The 24,314-nt window shown below is 42.3% G+C and overlaps 1 protein-coding gene across 1 annotated transcript in view; it reads left to right on the top strand.

The window, feature by feature from the left end:
• Positions 1-24,314, top strand: part of ALK (ALK receptor tyrosine kinase) — a 684,520-nt gene that overhangs the window by 484,787 nt on the left and 175,419 nt on the right. Inside the window, exon 5 of the mRNA XM_025927337.2 lies at positions 15,141-15,268. Coding sequence (XP_025783122.1) covers positions 15,141-15,268 — 128 coding nt within the window. The remainder of the gene's footprint in view (positions 1-15,140; positions 15,269-24,314) is intronic.

The raw sequence follows: 24,314 nt of genomic DNA, 5'->3' as shown, positions 1-24,314 counted from the left end.
GATGGATAGGAGAGCACCAGCCTTGGAATCACAAGACAAAGCTCTAGCACTTACTAACTAGTCTTCTGAGCAAGCCTCATAAGTCTCCATTCCACACTACCTGGCTGTGTGACAAAGAAGATAAGAAGGCCTGTGTGCTTGTCACCCAGGGTGACTATTAAGAATCAGATGAGAAGGTGTGCGCAGGAATACAAAGCCCCTCAGATGGGAGTTAGTGTGCTGAACTGGATGGCCCATGTCTAGTCCAAGGAGAACTAGCTTTATGGACATGAATATTTGGGAGGGAGAGTCCATTTTCACGCTGAGTCCAACTCATTATTAAATCTCCTGATACACATGGTAAGGACTGTGCTCTGCCACAGTAGGCCCTCAAGAAACTACTGTTATCTCAGCCTTCTCTGGGATACCTCTCAGCTCTGAAGTTGTAGGATCTCAGAGTGTCTGAGGCCATCTTCCTCGGTCTCCTAAAGCAGCCCAGGTTGTGTCCTACCTCTGTGAGAAGCTGAGGCACACAGAGACAAGCCATAGGCTTGGAGTTTGACAGGGCTGGGTTTGAATCTCAGCTCTGTTACTTACTAAGTCGAGAATAAGATAATTCACCTGCTGGAATCTCAGTTTCCTCATCTGTGCAGTGTGGCAACAACACCTTCCCCTCACAGCTTTTGAAAGGTTCAAATGAGAGGCGCCTGGGTGGCGCAGTCGGTTAAGCGTCCGACTTCAGCCAGGTCACGATCTCGCGGTCCGTGAGTTCGAGCCCCGCGTCGGGCCCTGGGCTGATGGCTCAGAGCCTGGAGCCTGTTTCAGATTCTGTGTCTCCCTCTCTCTCTGCCCCTCCCCCGTTCATGCTCTGTCTCTCTCTGTCCCAAAAATAAATAAACGTTGGAAAAAAAATTTTTAAAAAAAAAAAGAAAGGTTCAAATGAAATAGCTATGACAAATTCCTTCACAGGGTCTGGTGTAGCATTTGTGTCCAAAGAGTGGTTGGCATTATGATACTTACAGTAATCTAACAGCAATATAACAATTATTACCATCATTGCTTGGATGACATCACTGGCAGGTTTCCAAAGCCAGAGATGCTAGCAGACCACCAATTCCTTTTACGTCTTTCAGGATCCACCCATAGCAGCACCAGCCACACAACCCCTACTCTATGAGCATGAAGAGCCAGAAGTGAGTGTCCACCACCTGCTTGGTGCAGAGGCCATCAGACCCTTGAATCAGAAGCTCAGAGCTGTTTTGAATGATGTCTCTGAGCCTGTTATGAGCTGTTGGCAGAGCCAACCCACAGAGCTTACAAGAGCCAGGAGTTCACATGCTGGACTCTGTATTCCCAGCCTTTGTCACAGTCCATTCTTGCAGTCCTCTGTCTTTTGAGGATGCCATAGACTGGAGAGAAAAAGAGGGCTTCTGCCGTCCCTCTTGGCTCCATGAGAAACACGCCAAACAATTGGATAGACTCCAGCTTCCATGATCTATGATTACAAGGCCTGAGCAAAGAGATGAGTTTTACAACCTCATCTCCAGGAGTCAGTTTTTATTGACTCTTTGGAGGTTTCTGCTTGGTTTGGTTTTAACAAAACTGCATTGCAGGCTTACCAGTGGCTATGGTGACATTTATAATACAGTGGATATTCAGACAGCTCTTTCTAAGACGCTTTGCATATATCTCTTGGGAGGCAGGTAAAAGAAGATGGGCTATTCCTGTCTTGTAGGTGACTGTTCCCCAAGCCCTTATTGATTAAACATATCACTGAAGGGCTGAACCGGCCCCAAACCGGGAGCCTGCTCATTCAAGAAAATTGCAGCTTCCAGTATAGGGCCAGGGACAGTGCCAAAAGATCCTGAGTGCTCAGAGCTTTCTAACCATGAATATTCAAAGTCTGAGATGAATCAGGAGAGGGGAGAAAAGGTTGGCCCCACTCCTGGGGATTCCTGCCCACCTCAACCCCAGCCCAGAACTTTCTGACTCCCCCATGTGCCTCTGCTTCTAGTACAGTCTCAGCATGCCTTAAAAATTCCAGGTCACTCTTTGAGCTGACCTTCTGATGTCATGTGAAAATTGGTGTTGGCAGTTTCAGCCCAGAAATTAACTCCCAGGTGAACATACCATTGGCACAATCTCATGGCCTCTCAAGTGGTTCTGGCTGTTAGGTTCTAGAAATCTCCCACGTGGCTGACATGGTAAAATCTTGAAGTCCAAATTCCATTAGTTTCCTCAAGCATGGCTTAAAGGTATGAGCATTACCCAGGCGAAGCTAATGGGCCCATGATTCCTAGGTTATTAGCAAACCTTTCCTAATACTCTGTAGTGGGCCTCCCTGAAGGCAAAGGTGATATTATTTACCTGGAAGGCAGAGGTAAGTGTGTAGGAAAACGTCCTGCATTCTTTCCTGCCACAAGGAAAATGGGGCTTCTTTGTGAGAAATGAGTTGTTTTTTCAGTAGCCCGTGAGCTTCCTGTCCATGGGCTGGTCAACACCAGGTAACCATTCACAAGGAGTTAGTAAAACTATTTTAAAGTTTTTTTCTCCACTGGGATGGTTGGGATGGTTTGGAACTATCCACCTATATTCATTTTCTATAGTGACCATAACAAAGTACCACAAGCTGGGAGGGCTTAAACAACAGAACTTTCTTATCTCATGGTTCTGGAGGCTGCACGTCTAAGCTCAGGACATTAGCTGGACTGGTTCCTTCTGAGAGCTGTGAGGAAGAATCTGTTCCATGCCTCTCCCAGATTCTGGTGGCTTGTTGGCAATCTTTGAAATTCCTTCCCTTATAGATGCATCACCCCATTCTCTGCCTTCCTCTTCAATGATGTTCTCCCTGTATGTTTCTGTCTCTATATCCAATTTTCCCCTTATTATAAGGACACAATCATATTGGATTAGGACCCACCCTAATAATCTTTTAATTTGATCACCTTTATAAAGAACCTGTTTCCAAATAAGGTCACATTCTGAGGCACCGAGGGTTAGAACTTTAACATATCTTTTGGGATGGGACACAATTAAATACATAACACCACCCTTTCTGTCATCCCTTCTTGAACCACAGTAGACCAGCCAGTAATAACAGATGTCACATCCTCCAAGAAACTCTTCTAAAAACCTCCTGGGTAGAGTTAGGCACATGTCACTCTATACCCTCTATACCCTAGAGGTATAGACTCCTCTATACCCTATACCAATCACCCCATTCAGTCTGGGAGTCAGATGACTAAGAGATACCAAGTTGAGTCTTGATCAGTGAAAGCCCAGCAGAGAAAAAGCAGAAGGGGGATTCTGGGTATAGGGGGCACCTTGAGCACATGCATAGGGGCAGGAAAGAACCCTGGCATGCTCTGGGAACCAGAGGCAGCTCCTGAAGGCATTGGAGAGCACAGTCATGTTTCGCTTTTAAAGAGATGATTCAGGACACAAGGTATAGAATGGAACTCTCCCCTGGCCGTGGAATGGAGGTGCATAGTTCAGGCCTCAGTCTTTCTCTGCCACACAAAAGGAAGACACGTGGTGATTTCCAAGATTCGTGCCAGTCATACATCATCATCCATGATACTTGCCACGATACAGTATAACCACTGTAGCAGGGCCAATGAGCCCCCCTGGGCCAAGGAACTCAGAACATGGTCTATCATTGCCTCTGGAAATTACTTCTGCATCCCTGGATGGCCAGGGATGGGGCAGGTGCAGCATGTGGAACAGGGGATCACCTCTGGTGGGACAAGTCTGTGGGCTTGTCCAGGCCCGTCCAGCATTTTCCAGCTGACTACTATCCCAGCCTCAGAATTTGCTTACAGGGCTGCAGTTTATGGCCAGGTCTACCCTACCATATGGAGTTTGAGCACAGAGTGGCTTTACTTGGCCAGAGATTCATGACTGAAATGGAGTCTCTGAGCTTAGGCGTCAGCATTTTGCTTGGCGCAGAGGCTTGCATTAATATTGAACCAATCAATACATTAACACATTAAATGGCATTAAGGCTGGCTCTCAAGGGAGCAAGATGGGCGACTGGCTATCATGTGAGCATGGGCAAGGAGGACTGCTTTCAGGCCTGGGAAATCAGGGGTGTCGAGGTAGGGGCACAGGATAAAAGCCCCAACCCCAGCCCCACTCAGGACTCAGAGCTCGAGTTAAAGGCAGACTGCTCTGAAGGAAGGATCCTACAGAAATGGCCACATTTCAGGTGTCAGTGTTGTCTTTATCCTTTACCCTGAGGAGGATGTATTTTAAAAACAAAAACAAAAGGAATGCCCGCATTGAGTTAGCTTGAAAAAAAAACGTTGTGTTTGAAAAGAACAGATGGTGCTGAAAAGTTACTGGAAGAAACAGAGTTAGGAAACCAAATTCCAGATTCTTACTGTCTGCTGGTGGGTGATGTGCCCGCATCTCCTTACAAAAGGAGTTTGAAAGGCAAAATGATTACCTCGGGCTCTAATCTGAGAACATCCACAACCCACCCCACCGGAGAGATTATCTGACAAGCCTGTAGAGTAGGGAACACTGCTGAGATCCCCTCTTGTGCTCACTTCTGTAATTTTATTTTTTTATTTATTTTTTAATATGAAATTTATTGTCAAATTGGTTTCCATACAACACCCAGTGCTCATCCCAACAGGTGCCCTCCTCAGTGCCCATCACCCATTTTCCCCTCACCCCACCTCCCATCAACCCTCAGTTTATCCTCAGTTTTGTAGAGCCTCTTATGGTTTGCCTCCTTCCCTCTCTGTAACTTCCCCCATCCCCATTTTCCTCCCCCCTGGTCTTCTGTTGGGTTTCTCAGGATCCCCATATGAGTGAAAACATACGGTATCTGTCTTTCTCTGCCTGACTTATTTCACTTAGCATCACACTCTCCAGTTCCATCCCTGTTGCTACAAAAGTCCATATTTCATTCTTTCTCATTGCCAAGTAGTATTCCATTGTATATATAAACCACAATTTCTTTATCCATTCATCAATTGATGGACATTTAGGCTCTTTCCATAATTTGGCTATTGTTGAAAGTGCTGCTATAAACATTGGGGTACAAGTGCCCCTATGCATCAGCACTCCTGTATCCCTTGGGCAAATTCCTACCATTGCTATTCCTGAGTCATAGGGTAGATCTATTTTTAATTTTTTGAGGAACCTCCACACTGTTTTCCAGAGCGGCTGCACCAGTTTGCATTCTCATCAGCAGTGCAAGAGGGTTCCCATTTCTCCACATCCTCTCCAGCATCTATGGTATCCTGATTTGTTCATTTTGGCCACTCTGACTGGCATGAGGTGATATCTCAGTGTGGTTTTGATTTGTATTTCTCTGATGAGGAGTGACATTGAGCATCTTTTCATGTGCCTGTTGGCCATCTGGATGTCTTCTTTAGAGAAGTGTCTATTCATATCTGCTGCCCATTTCTTCACTGGATTACTTGTTTTTTGGGTGTGGAGTTTGGTGAGTTCTTTATAGATTTTGGATACCAGCCCTTTGTCCGATATGTCATTTGCAAATATCTTTTCCCATTGCGTAATTTTAAATGATTCCTGGAATGTGGCACCAACTGAACCCTCTCTCCTTTCCCATTCCTTGCCCAGAATCCAGCCGAGTCCCTCTCTGGTTAGGAATGTTTAGCAGATGCTGGAGGAGGTAGTGGCTTGTGTGGGACCTAAGCCAAAACACAGAGGAACTGAGAGAAGAGCTTCAGGATTCTCAGGCTCCCTCCTCTTTTTGAGGTTTTCTCTTACTTGATTTTTTTTTTGCCTGCTACTCAGTGTTACCTCCTTTAAAAAGAAGAAAAAAAAGCACTGGTGAATCCTCTGGGTATTTCTTTATACAACCTGGAGCAAAGAAGAAACCCTCTTAGATGACAAGCTTGGGACTGTCAGTTGCTTGGGAATCAGCTAACATCCTTAAACATTTTGCCTTTGCTTGCTGCTTCTAAATGCATGCTAATCCACCAGTCTCTTGACGTAGCGCCAGAGCGTTTGCTTCCACTATAGGCCTGTTGACTGGAGTTCTGCTTTTTCTTTCTACGTAAACCACATTCATGATTTTCAGTTTCAATTTCTTTAAAGCACTTGGGAAGTAGTCTGAGAACTTCTAGAGTTTTAAGTTTTTCCCCCCTGATCTTTTCTGTTGCCCCATATATACTGAATTAAACAGCAATTATTTGTAGTGGTTTATCACTACTAGTCTTTACAAAGTAATTCAAATTTTTCTTGCTCATGTTGCATCAACTGGATGAGCACAACTGCATAAACAGACTTGGGAACAAGTATAAGTGATTCTCAGTGGGTGTCTAACTCAGGTGATGGGAGCGGAAGGTGTAGATGTCCTGGAGAGTAACGTCCAGGAGGCACAAAGGGTTCCAATGAATGTGCAATGCAGAGATTATGCTAACTCAGCAAGCTGACTAGTCACATGAGGCCAGTTAAGAGCATTTCTTCAACTGTTATTTTCCTTACAACTGTGGCTATGATCAGTCTACTTATGTTCACCCCACTTGCAAGGATATAGGAGCTAGGTCATAGAGATAAATTCACTCTCCTCTTCCTGGCCTGAAATATAGAATGAAGAAAAACATCTCAACTAGGGGCTGGGGGAATCCTGCCTCCCACAAGTCTGCATATCCCAACCTGGATTAGGATAATGTGGAACCTGAGGAGGGAAGGAATAGGGTAGCCTGGGGCAACAATGGGAAAAAAGCCAAAATATTTCTTGAATACCTCCTTTTCTGCACACTGCTGTTCTTCAAATACTAACCACTCTCAACCCACCAAAAAGCTCTTCTAAAAAACTAATCATTTGCATTTAGCATAAACGTAAACCTATGTGCAATGTTGTAGAAAGTGCAGCAGTTTTGAGATAAAGAGTGTCAGGTTCATATCACCTCTTATCATTTACTACATGGGCAAGTTGTGTAAGCCTCTCTGAGCCTCAATTTTCTTGCTTATAAAATGGGGGTGATAATATCTGTCTCATGCGTTTATTGTGAATATTAAACGAGATAAAGTAAAATAGCTTTATTTATGTTCTGCCTTAAATCCCTTCTGGAAAGAGGCAGAAAATAAATAAACATGCACACAGACCAATAAAGTGCTTGGCACAATGTTCCCTGGGATACCTGCATTTGTATATTTTGAAATGAAAGGGGCCTTATTAATCTTGGTATTCTGGGGTGGGAAGTTGCCCCCAGATTCCCAAAATCCTACCATATGGCCAGTTTTCTATTCCACCTTCTTCTAATGTTGCTCCTTAAAGGTCATCTGCCACACTAGATTTAGGAGAGAAAAGAAACACTAACATAATAAGAGCAGTATCACCTAAGGCTTATTGAGTGTTAGCTAAGTGCCCTACATGTCTTACCTCACACAGTCTTCACAACACCCTTGTAAGATTCTATTATTATCCCCACTTCTTAATGACAGAACTCAGGCAGAGACAGGTTAGGTTAGGTGGCTGACTGAAGGTCACAGCCAAAAAGAGACAGACTTTGGACTATAAAACCAGAAATCTGGCTCAGAGTTTGTGGTCTTAATATGTTCCCTTGAAGGAAGGAAAAGGGGAAGAAGGGAAGGGAGGGATGGATGAAAGGAAGGAAGGGAGGGAGGACAGAAAGGAAGAAAATCAGAAGAAGTTAAAGAGAGCTCAAGTGCCCGCTCACTTTTTCTTTGCTCAAAAGCATGAGAGAAAAATTTGAAGAAACATAGTTTGGGAACATTTTCTTGGACCCTACTAAAGCCAGGTGCAAACTTCCAGATCCCTGCCACCTATACATCATGTCTGATGTAAACCAAAACTGCTTTCTAGCTACCAATGCTAAAGTCTCGGCTGAATCCATCTATGGCCACAGGGAGCACGCCCTTTGTTCCAGGAGAACCAGATGCCGCTCAGCCTCCAGGGAGCTTTTTGCCACCATGGACCAGTGGGAGCCATATCCAGAATCAACCTGAAACCTCATAATCTCATTTCTGATCTAATCCTTTCCAGAGCACATCTGTCTAACTTTTGGGAAATTGTAAAGGGCAAGGGAACAAGGAAGAGTATCCAAGGGTACCTGGATAAAAAAAAAAAAAAAAAAAAAAAACCTCATACACATACATGTTATTATTACAGAAAATTAACAAGCAACAAAGGACTTCACACTAAAATTTACATTGATCTGGCATTTTTCCCCCGCTATCTCCCATAAAATGCTTTAAATGCAGGCTGATTTAATGGAAACGATAAAAATAGTGCTGAATGGTTTATATTTGCCGCAGAATTACTATAAGGTATATTTTAAGAAAATGTTTAAAGTTATGTGTGTTTTTTCCTTTAGGATAAGTTTAAGGGGAGAAGGGCAATTGGCTTTTTTTGTTTGTTTATTTGTTTGTTTGCTTCTGTATTGATCTAGACGAACTCCCATAGGCTTAGTTTCTTGTTTCTAACAAATCTTCACACCTTCACACCCATGTCTGGACACTTGTCAAGAAAGAGTCTTAGCAAAGAGACATGCAAAGGACTGTCAACAGCAGGGCCAGAGCCTTGACCATGTTATGCTCACTAACAATAATAGTCGTGTGACTGAGCTCTACCAGAAAGGGACACATTGGTTGGCTAATATATGTGGTTTTCATCATCCTCTGCTTAACCCATGAGTTTGGCTGTCTTGGCAAAGGGCCTCGTCACAGTCTAAATGACTTTGCCCTTGTGACCACTACAGAATACGTGGATGACTACATCCTTTATCTTCTGGCCTGCAGCCATGTTCACCAGGGCCAGAAGTTGGAAGAAAGCCTCAAGAAGACAGTTTTTAACCTTAAGAAGCTTAAAAGATCAGTTTAAGATGGTATTCCTAAAAACTGTGGAGTCACATTAACCTGTGTTTAAAACTCAGCTGGAAGTAGTGTATACCATAGGCCTTCCATAATGTTAACTCTTATTGTTACTCTTGTTAATATCCATATTGACTGGGTTCAAGGTTGACCTGCCCTGTAGAGGACATTCACGCATCAGATGGGACCTCTCCTGGTTGAACACTCAGATCACTTCATGTCTCAATTACTACAATTCTCTGATTCCTTCCTTGGGTTCTAGGTACTTGGACAAGAGGTAGTTTGATGGTTGCTTCCCGTGGCCCTGCTCCATTAAAGAACAGACTTGTAGGCAAATGGAGAGTCAAGAGCTATGTGATGAACCAACCTGTGAACATCCCTCAACCTCCAAACTTTCCCAGTCCTTAGGTTTTTCCTAATAGGAAAGGTATCATTATTACCTGAATGGATAATAGCTAATGATAATGAAATGATGTGAACTTTTAGATAACCTCAGCTCCACTACAATATAAATTTTATCCAAGAATGTCAGGACCTTGTCTGATTTAACAGAAATGTGTTCATTCATTTGTTCTCTCATTCAACAAATACTGAGTATGGATACACAATGATGACTGAATGATGAATGACCCTAGCTTTAAGAAGGGGTGTGTAAGACACAAGGGACCTCCCTCCTGTAATGACAAATGAAAAACATTGACTTCAACCAGCCTGGACGTCCTGTTCTCAGAATACACAGTCTATATTGCCTTTGCTCATATGTTCATGCAAATATCTCTGCATTGCCTGCCCCCTCTGCACAACCCACCCTCAAGTCTCACCTTGATCACACAACCTGAGACATCACTTTGCCCTCTAAGCTTTAATAGTACATAATGCCTATGCCACTCACTTAGCTTTTCTATACTGCCATTCACTATATATTTTGGTGTTTACTTTTACTCTTTCTCACTAGTCTGTAAGTTCCTTGAGTGCAAAGCTAAATCCTAAACCCTTAGGCTCCCCAGAGCATTTAATACTTTATTTAGTGTACAATAGTGCACTGATAAATACCTGAGAAATGGAACTCAATTCAACAAATTCTAACCAAGTTCTAAACACAAGGCATCTTTCCACATGCTACAGGAATATACAAAGGTAAATGAGAGGCTTTTACTCTAAAGTGATATGAGAGCCCTTTGGAGAGCTCTAAATACAGTGTTGACCTCCCATCAGAGTCACTACTGTATTTTGTCGTCTGGGTATTTCAACGTGATTTCTTTGGGCTGTGCTTAACACATGAAGAATCCATTTAAAAATGAAGAATTCTTTCTGGTTTAAACAAATAAGATGTCTGCTATTGATAAATTGCAAATGCTTTTCTCCCATTCTTTTATCTACATTCCTTTCCCCCTTGAATCTCATAAATGAGTTGAGATGCTAATAGTTTCATGGACCAGTACCATTCCATGAAGAAAGCTGTGGTCTTCTATAATAAAAGCTCCCACTATTGAGAGCCCCCAAAGGATGTTCCTTCACATACATCCTTCTGACAAATCCTCACAACAATCTGGTGAGGTAGGCATGATTTCCATCTTAAAAATAAGGAAACTGAATATCAGAGAAGTTAAATTACTTGCCTAAGGTCCCTTAGCTAAGCTGATGGTGGAGCTGAGAGCTGACTCTAGGCCTTGCGATACTGCAACAGCTAAAACCATCTCAGAAAGGCATTCCAGTAAATAACATGTAGTTTGAGGGCTTGCTTTTGTGAGCCAGCCCTATGTCAACATCATACCTATTAGAATATCATACAATAGCAAACTAATACACATTCCTCTGTCTTGTCAACTGCCATCCATAGTCCTCACACGCTATCAAAAAGTGCCCCTTCATTCTGGACTTAAAATAACTCTGTATGTCTTCATCCTCTTGAGTCATGGCTGCCAACCCTTCAATCTTGTCAGCAGCTGCCTCACATCAGATGTGCTGACAGTTTCCTTTAAACAAGTACAGACTCTTCTAGTAAGGAGTGGTGGGAGCTTTGGAGATTCTTGTTTCCATGAGAGAGCTTCTTAGGGTTTTTTGTTTTATGTGTGCATTTTCTGACAATGTATTTTATTGTCTGGCTGGCCTGTTTACCCTTAAAACCCAGACTGGTGATTCTTCTAATAATGCAAAGGAGACACCTCCTTTCCTACTTTTGGGACACCAGTGATATGAAATGGCAAATGAATATACAGGCTGATCCATAGTTTACACTGACTCCTGTTCTTGCAGTCTGGGAGCAATAATATACTTGATTTTAATCTTAGGTCTGCAGTAACCAAAAATGTGACCTTGGGCAAGTCTTTCCATTTCTCTGAGGAGATGGAACTTAGTCTCTTTGCAGATATAAATCTGTAATTCTTTGCCTAATCACTTCTTCCACCTTCTGTAGAATATTATTTGTGTATTGCAGCCTTCAGGGTTTTCATAAAGTGTTTTGTCACTAGGACTCCTGCAAATTGCTAGAGAAGTATAAGCATTAGATCAATAATGGACCTTGGAGAACCTTTGATCCAATCCTTGCATTCTGCTAACAAAAAAACTAAAACCCAAGGAGGTACAGGAACTTGCCCCAGCCCATGCAAATCCAAAACCAGAATCCAGGATTCAGCTCCCACTGAATGGCCTCTGTTTTTCCTGGGGTTTCCAGTCTCTGGGTCAGAAATGGACCTTGATATTCACAAACCAACTCTGCTTCCTTTTTTTTTTTTTTTTTTTTTTGATGGATTCTAATTTATTCAGTATAATATAGCCACTCGACAAAAATGTGTGGTCAGGTTTTTTTTTCTCAGCAAATTTACACAAAATTGGAGATACTTTCTCTGGTTGAGAATACATTGATCAGAAAACGTGCAAAATTTCAGGCATTCAGAGTAAAGTGCCTTGTTCAAAGTCATCAGAAACATGAGGGGCAGAGCCAAAACTGGAAGTGGAGAGCTCTAGAGAGACAACTGGAAGATAATGGATGGTGACAGGCTGACCATACAGTCTTTCTGGCTTCCCAGAATCCAGATGGACTCCCCACACTGTCAAGTTGATTGATTGAAGCCCCAGTACTAAGATAGCCACAAATCCCCAACACATGGACACAGCTGCACATTTGTCTCTAGGAGGATCTAGGTCAGAACATAACTTTCCCTCCTGCAAGCCCAAGTAGAGTTGCCACAGCCAAAGAGGAAAACAGAACCCCAATAAGGGAGTTTCATGACTGCTGGGATATAAGCAGAGAAAACGGAGGCAGACAGAAAAGAGAGCTTGCATTTGCTTTTCCTGGGGTTTCCACTGTCTCTTAAACAAAGCTGACCCTAGGTACAAGCTTGCCCTTTTCTTATCCCAACTTCCCTGGTTATAAAATACATGTTTGGCAACTGCCCTGAAAGTTATTAAAGCTGCAGCAGTAAACTATGGGAGGCCAGAGAATTTCAGACAAAAGTTATTGCATCAGTAACTCAGAAACTAATTCCTAAAACTCTTGACACATTTATCCAGAGGGCTAGTGCCAATATAGAAATGGAAATCATTGTCAAGGGCCACAGTGTACCTGGATTAAAATCCATCATTCCTCGCAGCAGAGAGCTATGATTTTGGCAGAATGTGAATAGTCATGCATTTCTCCACCATCTTTCCTCAAAAAATAAGATTCTTTCTTTTTCAGAAGAACAAGAAAAATTCTGTTCTCTTTGTCTCGTTTGTTTTTTTCTTAAGAACCCCATGTTTACATTTTCTTTTCAGATATTTCTTTCTTTGACAGCTCCACATTTAAACCGAAAGGCCTCCTTTACCTTATTCAATTGCACTGGTTTTATTTTGGATAGAAATCCTGCTGGGTACAGTAACAGGGAACAAACTTTACAACAGCCATAATCCCTTCTACAGCATCTATTGTGGGGAAACTTAATACACTTGTATTAAATGGCTGAGGCATTGGCTCCAGTGATCTGAATTAACTGCAGAAGAGCATAGTTTGAGAACAAAGCTACCTTCTTCACTTAGCACATTCCTGCTGTATGCCCAGCAACATGGCAGGACTGGAGACTCAAAACTGCCAACCAAGAGCACCCCACTGAAAGACCACTGATTGCCTTAGGCAATGACTTCATCACCAAAAGGTAGCAAAGACAGAAAAGATTTGACAGGATCCAGTGTTAACAAGCAGTTGGAGAAACGGGCTTTCTGACTCACTGTTGGAGGACTGACAATATGCTCAGAGTTTTCAATGTACACACACTTTGACTCGGGTTCTAAGAATTTGTCTTAAGGCAGTTTTACAGAAGCATACGGGGTTAACCTCAGCATGATAATGAAAAGGAAAATTCAGAAGCAATGCACAAATCATTAAATATGCAATCATTGAACTAATCATGCAGTCTATATTTATTGTCTCCTGACATACCATTGAATGGCAAAGTCCAGTCACAGAGAGCATATGTAGGATGGTCTTGTTTATTCTTTTTCTTTTATTTTTTTAAAATTTTTTAAATGTTGATTTATTTTTGAGAGAGAGACAGAGACAGAATGTGAGCACAGGAGGGTCAGAGAGAGAAGGAGACACAGAATCTGAAGCAGGCTCCAGGCTCTGAGCTGTCAGCACAGAGCCCAGTGCAGGGCTCGAACCCACGAACCGTGAGATCATGACCTGAGCTGAAGTTGGATGCTCAATCGACTGAGCCACCCAGGCGCCCCTTATTCTTTTTCTTTTTAAATTTTTACTTAAATTCTGGTTAGTTAACATACAGTGCAATATTGGTGTCAAGAGTTGAATTCAGTGATTCTTCATTTACATACAGCAAGATAGTCTTGTTTATATAAAAGCGTAGCTAAAAGGTTACAGAAGTGTTGACAACAGTTATCTCTGGATAATGAGGTTCTGGGTGACTTTTACTTTCCTTTGTTACCTTTCCTGAATGGGTGGATTTTTTTAAATTTCTTTTTATTTTGAGACACAGAGAGAGAGAAGAGAGCAAGGGAGAGGCAGAAAGAGAGGGAGAGAGAGAGAGAGGGAGAGAGAGAATCCCCAGCAAGCTCCTCACTGCCAGCGCAAAGCCTGATGCAGGGCTTGACTTTACAAACTGTGAGATCATGACCTGAGCCAAAATCAAGAGTCAGGGACTTAACCAACTGAGCCACCCAGGAGCCCCTTTCATGTTTTTTACTGTGAGCATTGCTTTGACTTGTGGGAGAAGGGGTGCTTTAAAAAAATTTTTTTAGCAAAAAGCTAATCTTTCTCTAAATTCCTTTGCACTTGTACTTTCCAACCTACCTATGGTCTTACATAATGGTAGGACAATATGAAACATTGTGAGGAGTTCATGGGTATATACATATGTCAAAACTCATTAATTCATACACTTTAATTCACTAAACTATACATTTTAGGGCATGCAATTTGTATATTAAATATACTTCAATAAAACTGTTTTTAAAGGAATTTAAAAGAATATGTAATTTACTGTATGTCAAATATACTTCAATAAAACTATTTTTTAAATGGAAAAAAATATGAAATAGTCCAGGTAATTCACCCACTATGCAAAATTGTCAACATAACTATACATATTTTAAAAAAACGGAATCAATGGTGGGAAGTAAATTTGATGTTCCAATCAGTGACAGGAGGCTATTCCAAGAGGTTAATAGCATGAGTGAGGTGTAAAAAATGTTCATTCAGCTTATTCTCTGTTCTCCGGCGGTGTCTGTGTCCTTGAACAGAGATGGCTGCAGAGCTCACCATTCGACCTACTTCTATCTTCTTCTGTTTGCACCTTTTTTGTAGAGTTCACGCCAATCTTAGGTGCCTTTTACCCCAAAGTACATGCTTCGGTGCACTTTAATTTTCCTGCAGTAAATAAATAGCCCTTGCTAGCTTCCCTTAAGCAACCATATAGCGAACTCAAGGGTTCTGAGACTTTGAAATCAGAAAAAAATCTGAAAAACATTCTTCCCAGAGATAATTATGAATACACCAATAAACCTTCACTCTGCTGACAGGTTTTCTTAAGAACATATATTCTTTTCCTGTAAGACTAACCTGCTAATATAGCCCAAAGGTCTGCAATTGCCTGAAAGAATATGACAAAAGGAACACCGGTGGCCACTGGCCCCAGTGGCTTTGAGAAGTGGGTCTCTGAGTTGGTGGGACAAGAAAGAAACAAATGTGTGTGTTGACGTCAGAATCGTGGTTCTCAGAGCCCCTGGGGTCGCATCTGTTGGTGCCCACAAAGAGCATGGGCCCTGAAATCATTGCAAGCTCTGTGCAGGTTAGGCCTGCTTCTCACCACTGTTTCTCTATGTTCTTCCCCTCTGTTTTCCAATGCAACCAGTTGGACAGTGCTTCAGGGAAGAATTGGGCGACCAGAGAACCCATTCCGAGTGGCCCTGGAATACATCTCTAGTGGAAACCGAAGCTTGTCTGCAGTGGACTTCTTTGCCCTGAAGAACTGCAGTGAAGGTATGTGAATCTGGCTTTCCCCTCCACTTTTTGGTAGTGTGCTGTCTTAAGTGTGTTGATAGCCTGCCACCATGATTAGCTGGGAATGTGCTTGTTTATACAGTGAAGTCTGTGGTGCCTTGGAGCTGGTTCTGAATATTACCAAGTACTCCATTCCCCAGCTGATGGATTTTCAAAGACTGAGTATGACATTATATCTGCTTACCTTGAAACTTCGTCAAACAGAATAGTCTTTGTTAGAGAACATATCAGCTTAACTTCCCTGGCTGCCAAATGCTTTCAGCTACATTGTTTTGTTTTGTTTTGTTTTTTACTGTGGAAAGTTTCAAATGTGTACAAATAAATAGAATAGTACAATGACCCCCATATACCCTCAACCCAGTTTCAATTGTTATCAACATGCTGCCATTTTTATTTCACCTGTATCTCTACCTACTCCTCACCCTACCAACTTGATAGTGGTTATTATTTTCTTCTTTTTTTCCTGAGTCAAATTGCATGAATAATTATTTTTAATGACTTGATTTCTGCAATTATTTAGGGGAAACTTGGGAAATGGTTTTATATGAAATCTTTTGCTTATTTTGTAAATACCATGAAGGTATGGTCCACTCGATCGTTGAATTCCTTTTGTGTAAGTCCCACATTGTGTATTTACTCAAGATTTATTACCAAGAAAAAGCATCTCTCTCCTAAAGAATGCTTTGTTGTTGTTTTTTTTCCTTTTGCCTTTGTTGCCAGGAAACTCTGAACTCAATGTAGTACTTAATCCCAGTAATTACAACTGTATGTGTTTTTGATAAACTTATTTCCCCTCCCTCTACAGAGTTTTTGACCTTCTACTTTTATTTTCAAATCATATCTCATATGTATCTTTCATTAGCTATTGCTTCAAGTCTGATTAGTAAGCAGGAAGAAATGAATCATCAATAGATAACATGAGGTTGATCTTTCCTTGATTGTTTAGAAGACCTAGCATCATAATTATCAACATCCTTTATTGTTTCCCTCATGTAGAATGTATAGGAGATGGGATTGAATCATACAATCTTCAGGAAGAAGTTGCTTTCATTACTGCTATTCTGCTGTGCCTGCCTCTGACCAGAGGTTCACTGGGAAGGAAGGTCTCAGGTGTGCCATGGAATCTGTGGTCTAAGAGGCCCAAGGATAAAGTATGGAGAGGAATGAAGTCTGTGGCACTCCCAGACCTAAATTCTCAATTTAGACTGTTCATAAACAACCATGAAGGCCCATAACACCCAGCAATCTGTTGCATGCAGAAAAGCTCAGCTTTAAATCACAGGCCTCTTAGAGGTGGTGTATGTACGAAGGGAACTCCCTTAAGAGACTACTGACCAGCCAGTTTCTTATGCTGTTAGGGGTCTTCATTCATTGCTGGTCTTGTAAGAACTTTCACAAAATGGTTTTCTTTTTCCTTTAATGAAAACTGGTTTATGTGTGAGAAAAAGAAAAATCATCATAATGTGATAGATTGAACTTCAGTTCAAGTTGAAAAGGTGGTTAACCTGTGATGTGAAGCAATGTATAAGAAACATGTGGTTTGGGAGAAAGCCAGAGCTTGTACAAATGTTTCCACATTCACAAACTTGGGGATTTGTGAATGGCTCTGGACACCATCAATCCTCACAGATGTCAATGTCTATGTACTGTCCAAAAGAGACCATCTATTGAAATGGAGCCAGTTAACAGGAATGTGACAGGGAGAAGGTATCAGTTCCCAGAATTGGCCTAATCTCATTTGAGTAATGTGAAAAGAAGGGAACAGGAGGCAAAAAACGCCAGATATCTGGTCCAGCCCAAATAATGTTGCAAAAATTCTTTGTACGTCTGAGTCAAGGATCTGAAACAAATTTTTCCTCCCTTACCCCTATGACTCCATTTAACCTAAAAAATTCTTCCTCTATATCTTATGTTGCATTTGCAGTGAGTTTGTTTCAGGGTTTAAAAGACCTGTTTCTTGTCTGCTTCTCTACCCTTATGAAACCAAGAGAGTTGACCTCTCTTGATCCAAAAAGTATGTCTTCTGACAGGTCACTTTTTTAGAGGAAGGAGGAAAGAAGTCTGCTTCTAATTCCCTAGAGCAGGTAGATTGGCCAAGAGACCTAGGAAGGTTCTCATGTCCCAGCTACCTTCCTTCAGAGACTCCATGTATAAGAACAGATGCTCCATGGAGAGGCAGATGTTCTCTGCACCCCTTCTCTGACTTGAACTCCTGTGGCCACCAAGGGGTATGAAGGGATAAGTATGGATGTGTAAAGCACAGAACAGAGAAAAACAAAGTAATTCCTGTGCTTCCTGGGAACTTATAATTTTCCCTCCCATGGTAGAACAATTCAGGTGCACATCAGTTGGTATGGACAAGTTGCAGACATAAGAAGCATCCTACAACTACATTCCTGTTTTTAAATGGAAGGAGTTGTTTCTGAGGTACACTCAAAGCCTATTTGATATAGACAAATGTCTGTGTTTTCTTATGTCATTGCTTTGGTTTAGGTCATGAAAGGAAGGAAATAAGGAGAGTAGTATTGTCTTCGAGAGAGTGAACAGGGCTGGTGGCATGTTAGCCAGGGTTATAGATAGGTCTACAGCATGCCTGGTCTATTTTCTGATGGTAACTTGGTCCCCTCCTGATGAGGCACAGACAGAATATTAAATAAGAAACATCTGTAGAACTCTACAGCTCTTCCTTGGCCTACATGAGGAGAGGTGCCATTTTAGTTAGTATGGAGAAGACTTACAGGGGATGTTGGGACAAATTTCCCCATATAGGAGATTATACTTATTTGTGGATGTCATGGGCTGAGTCCATACCTCTTTCCTCTCTTAATCCTGACAGCTATCACAGTGTGTAACACTTAATAGGTGCTCAGTTAATAAGCAATAAAAGTTAACATCAACAGAGCACTTACCATGCACGAAGGGAAGTGCTGATCCTTTCACATGTGTTATCTCATGTGAACTTTACACTAGTGCTATAAAGCAGGTTCTATTATCTTATTTTACAGATGGGGAAACTGAAGCTCACAGAAGTCTCAAAACTTGCCCAGGTCATTCAATTAGGGAAAGATAGAGCCAAACTCAATCCCAAGTCAGTCTGACCACCAAGCCAGTGTTTCTGTCCACCACATTCTATCACCTTTCTAGACTGTGTAGAGGAAGAGGTTTTATTTATTACCAGAAGATTTAGATTTATCTTTGACTCATCCTCCTCTCCCTACATCCAAATGGCCAAGCCCTGAGCTTTAGACTCATGGCTGCCTTACATCCTATCTGTTGCTATCTAGATGCTACTGTTGTTGTCTCTTGAATTTACCCTTATGACTTCATTTCCACAACAACGTACCTTATCTGGGCCTTATGCTACACATCCCTGGGCTTTGGCAGTAGCCAGCTAGTCTGGCTGATGCCATTATCCATCCCTAACATATTGCCACACCAATCTGCCCAAAATTCCCTTTCTTTGTGGCACTTTCATGACATCTCAGTAACTTCTTATTGCCTCACACATCAGAAATATGAGGGGGCTAGACTGGGCCACCTCACTCATTCCTGGGTCCAGGAAAGTGATGGGCTGGGGACCACCCAGCTGGTTAGTGATAGAGCTGGGAGTGACATCAGAGCCATCTCGACTCCAGCCTCAGTACTTTCACCATTGTTTAGTCCTGCCTGGAAAGCCTGAGTGTCTCTGCCTGACTTCCAAGCTTCTTTACAATCTGGCCTCAGGACCTGTCCAACGTTATGCCCTCTGTTTTCCACACCTCCTGCCCTCTAGTCAGACTGGTTTTCTGTCCACTGTACCAGGAATGGCCACCTTGGTCCCAGCTCTTCCATTTTGAATGCAGACTCATCATTTAGGATCCAGTTTAGGGCCCGAACCCTCCAGAACATCATTCATAGATACAAAAATCTTTCTCAGAAAGCTTTGCTATTACATCTAAATTTAGCATCTATTTTATAATCCTTTCCAAGTTAGTTATTTTGGGACCCTAACTTGAGGTTTGGGATCTTGTCTTATATTTCTTTTATTTCTCCAGGGGGCATGTAACACAGTGCTAAACACATAGAAAACACTACGTAAATATTTGTTGACTGATTGTTAGTTAATCATTGATAAATGCTGCTCCTGCTTTTATAGCTTTGGGCTATTAGCCTATTATTTCCAAAAGAAGGTAGCAGTGAATGTAAATTTGTTAGAAGAGGTTTTTTTCCTGATGTTAAAAGAAAAATAGTTGATAAATTCGTCAATGATGGGAGAGATATCAGCCTCCAGAGACACCCATGCTTGGGCTTCCAGGAACCCTTCACCCATTCACAAAGACTTTTCTTCAGCAGACAAGCCAAAGCAATAGAATTGTGCAGGATACTCATCAGGACTCCATGTGTTCAGAGGAGTCTACAGAAAAACACGTCGGAAGGGGCAGGACTAGCTTCCTGAAAATGATTTGTAAAAACACTGTGCCTTTTAGCAGCTCATAAGAATATACCCCAATGTTTATAGCAGCACTTTCAGCAATAGCCAAATTATGGAAAGAGCCTAAATGTCCATCAACTGATGAATGGATAAAGAAGATGTAGTTTATATATACAATGGAATACTACTTGGCAATGAGAAAGAATGAAATCTGGCCATTTGTAGCAACGTGGATGGAACTGGAGAGTGTGATGCTAAGTGAAATAAGTCAGGCAGAGAAAGACAGATACCGTATGTTTTCACTCATATGGGGATCCTGAGAATCTCAACAGAAGACCAGGGGAGAGGAGAATGGTGGGGGGGTGGGGGGGAGTTACAGAGAGGGAAGGAGGCAAACTATAAGAGACTCTTAAATACTGAGAACAAACTGAGGGTTGATAGGGGGTGGAGTGAGGGGAAAATGGGTGATGGGCATTGAGGAGAGTACCTGTTGGGATGAGCACTGGGTGTTGTATGGAAACCAATTTGAGAATAAATTTCATTTAAAAAAAAAGAATATAATTGCAAACACCCATCTCACACCTTCTATGTGCCAGGCTCCATTCTAAATTATTTGCATATATTAACTCATTTAAGCCTCACAATAATACTATGAGGTATGCATTATCATTATCAGCATTTCCACTGTATAGATGAGGAAATCGAGGCACAGAGACTTAAGTAATTTGCCCCAAGTCTCACAGCTGATACTGGAACAGAGCTCATCTACTCCAGTATCCATGTCTTAGCTGCTGTGTGTTGCTGCTACTTCCTAGAAATCACCCCAGAAAGCATCTATTCTGACTCCCTTACCAGTGGAAATTGAATAAACAAACCACCCAAAGGTTTACCTTGAATTTTGATACACTAACTTATTGGCCACCCCAATGTGATTTCTACCTTCACCTCATGGTTCTCAAGCTCTCAGTTTTTCTAAGAATCTAATTTAGAACTTCCCTTTCCCTGCCTAGGTTGGTCAGAGGTGGTTTAGGTGTACCACTGCCCACTGGCCAACAGTGGACACCCCATCCATGAACATCAAGGAGCTGCAGATGGCACCTGTGTGAGCCTAAATACATTTTACCACCAGTCCCCGTGGTTCTTGTTCTCTTTCATGAACCTACAAGAATCATATCTGAGGTTTCCTGGGTCAGAACCACATTCAGCTCACTAACAGATTTCTCAGCAAGAAGCACTCTTGGTTCCTTACCCTACTGAGACACTTTCAGACACAGTAATTTCTCTGATGTGCCCAGCAGAGAGGATGTCATAATCCTCATGTGACCAATGAGGGGTTATTTCACTAACTTCTGTAGTGCAGGAAAGGGCAGGAATCCAGTGTCAAAAGCAGTCCCACCACCATGGATACCTTAAAACACATGTTCCTAAAGAATTGGGGATGCACAGGTATCTTAACCTCTCTAGACCTAAAATGATGGCATTTAAACTGGATCTATGGTCTTCAAAGATTTTTTAGAGACTGAACCCTTAATTTAACTAAAGTTTTATGTATACATCCATTATATAAAAGTACACAAGCAAAGCTTCCCTAGGAAAAGTGATGGTTGGAACCTACCTCCTCCACAGCTCTTGACATCCACTCCCCCACCACCTCCATGGGGGTTCATAAAATACATTTTGAGAACCACTGGGCATTCTTATTTTCAACTCTCCTATTAATTCCAGGTTTTTGATCTTATGATTCTGTGCTTACATAAAACGTGATCGCCAAAAGTTGTTAACATTAATTGTACCTTCCTTAAACAATTAAGACTAAGGACAAGGCTGCTATACTTTGGGCTATGGCCCATTTACACAAGGCAAGTTCTTGTCTCACTGAGTCCTGGCTTTGAGATGCTAAGTATGGAGCTGGTATGAATGTTTCCAGTAAAAAACAAAAATGTGTGGCATGTCCCAATGTTGTTCCCTCTCTCTCCTCCTACTCCACCAAAGACAACGATGGCCAGGCAAGAATGCTCTCCTTAGGCCAAGAGGGGACAAGAGGAAATGAAAGAAGCTGAGCAAATGGATTCTAATCTTGGCCAGCCGTGTGGAACCAATCAATCTCTGGAGTAAGCTCCAAAATCCAGCTGGGTAAAATGAGGGATAACCTCATGGGCTCCTGGCAGCCTGGCCCAAATGGGGCATTTTCTGTTCCAACAGCAAGCAACACCCCAGCAGGATCCTCAGTCCGTGCTTGTAAAATGGTGATTACTGTGGCACTGTCCTCGGGCTGCCAGCAGAAAACTCTCTATGTAGTAGAAACATCAATCGTTCCGTCCACAGGCTTGCCTGTTTCTTCAACATTTACTGAGCACATACTAGACTGAATGCTCCGTGATACTGATAGAAACTTGCTTCTGTCTTAGGACTGAGTTTTGGTGTGGGGCCTTAAAATCCCCATTCTGCTTTGCACAAAACTGCTCCCCCAAGGGCATCCCTGACTTACATTTAATTCGCACCAGAGGTATTGAATAAATGCTCCATTTGTACAGGTCTCTTCCTCTACACTGGTTGCCATGTGTATTGCTCAGAAATACCACAAAATGAGCACTGAACCAGCAATCAAGGGATCAAAGTCCCCCTTCCGCCTCTTATTTGCCACAGTCGAGCCAACTCTTCAGATCAGAAGGAATATTAAAGGTCTCTATCAGAATTGGCACATCGTTGGTGTTTTTTATTTAAAATAGGAATAAAAATATGTCAGTGGTTGTCCCAAAACTGACCTTAACCGTGAGGGTCAAATGAGAAGATGACTGTGGGGACGCATTATGGATGATGATGCCCTGAGCTACCTGACCTCTCTGCGACTCACCTGCCTGAAGCTTGTAAAAACAAAGGTGCTCCCTCACTGATGCTCCATTTCTTATGGAGAAAGTACTAGTCACAGAAGTAAATTGGCTCTTCTGATGCCTCCTGCAAAATTATGTGATGCTAACAATAACCAAATGCCAAGCAGGTGTTGAGAGCCACAGAACTGCCAATCTGACACTGACACCAAGGTGGCTATCACCCAGCTTAGTCACTTCAAGGAACTGAGTCAACTGTGCAGTGGTGGTTGTAATGCTTGGAAGTGAAAGCCAAGGAGAAATAGCAACCACAGCCATGTCCCTTGGTTCTCCCTGTGCCCTCCACGTGAAGGGTAAGGCCCACTTACAAAACATTCTCCTTATGAACTGCCTATTTCTAAAATTTCCCACTCATAACTTACCTGTGGATTGTACTGTTTAAAAGATAAGCATTAAAATTGTGATTTCCTGTAGCCACTGAGATCTCTCTCACATTTCCCCAAACACCTCGCACCTCAACCTTTTGTTCCAGCGGTGCCCCCTTTAGAGTCCCCTCCCCCTTCCATCCCCAATATCTGTCTCCTCAAGCCCTACACTTCTTTCAAACTTCAGCTTTAATGCTATCTTCTCCAAGAAGTCTCAGCTCAGAATTATGTCTCCATATATTTCCTTTTTAGAACAGTCTACTTCTTTCCAGAGTTATTTATGTATCTTGCTCAATAGATGCTAAATTCCTAGAATCAAAGACTGTGTCTTTTTCTTTTTAATCTCTGTACCCCAATTAGCAACTAACAGTGCTTCGCTCATAGTAAGCACTGAATAAAGCTTTTCTGGTTACAATGGAGGATGAGGATTACAGGCTTTGGAAACAGACAGAATGAGTGTGGCATTCCAGGTCTATCACTTACAACCCTTCTGAGCTCAGAAGAGTTTTTAAGAATCTTTGAGTTTTGGGGGCACCTGGGTGGCTCAGTCGGTTGAGCGTCCAACTTCGGCTCAGGTCAGGATCTCGCAGTTTGTGAGTTCGAACCCCACGTCGGGCTCTGTGCTGACAACTCAGAGCCTGGAGCCTGCTTCAGATTCTGTCTGTCTGTCTGTCTGTCTCTCTCTCTCTCTCTCTCTCTCGCTCTCTGCCCCTCCCCCACTCACGCTCTGTTTCTCTCTCTCTCTGCCCCTCCTCCACTCATGGTCTGTCTCTCATGCTCTCTCTCTCCTTTGGAAATAAACATTAAAAAAAAACTCTTTTGAGTTTTGGCTTTCTCAACAGTAAATGGGACTAATGTTACATAATTATAGGTTTGTTGAGAAATGAAAAACTGATATTATGCATCCAGCCCCTGGCACGGTGCTTGGCACAATAAATGTACCATTGCCTTCCCCCTTCCTCACCCCTGACTGAGATGAATGTCCTCATTCTGGAACCAGGATGGGATAATTCATCACAAGTATCCCAGGATATGTTTGCAGGCTCAGGCCCACCTTTCCCTTTACATCTGCACCTTGTCTGAGCCATTGGGCCAAGGGCAAGTTCACCCCCGCTGCCAGCAGAAACTTGGAAAGCCCAGATCTGTTTTCTGATTTAGAAGGCGGTTGCTTTTCTTCCCGCCCACAATCTATGCTTTTCTCTCTGATAATGTCATTTTTTTTTCCCTTTGTGACTGGGTGCCCAGAATCCAATGTGCCCTGCAAAAGAGTGGGACTGTTTAATCCTGTGAGGATCCTTAGTGGCCAAGGAAGACCCAAACATCCTGTGATGTACGCTTATCATACTTCTGAGAATAGGATC

This window comes from Puma concolor, chromosome A3, assembly GCF_028749965.1.
Source record: "Puma concolor isolate L17-30 chromosome A3, mPumCon1.1.hap2, whole genome shotgun sequence".
In the NCBI taxonomy this organism is placed as follows: Eukaryota; Metazoa; Chordata; class Mammalia; order Carnivora; family Felidae; genus Puma; species Puma concolor.
Note: the sequence above shows the minus strand (reverse complement) of the source record. Positions and strands in the feature narration are given on the sequence as shown.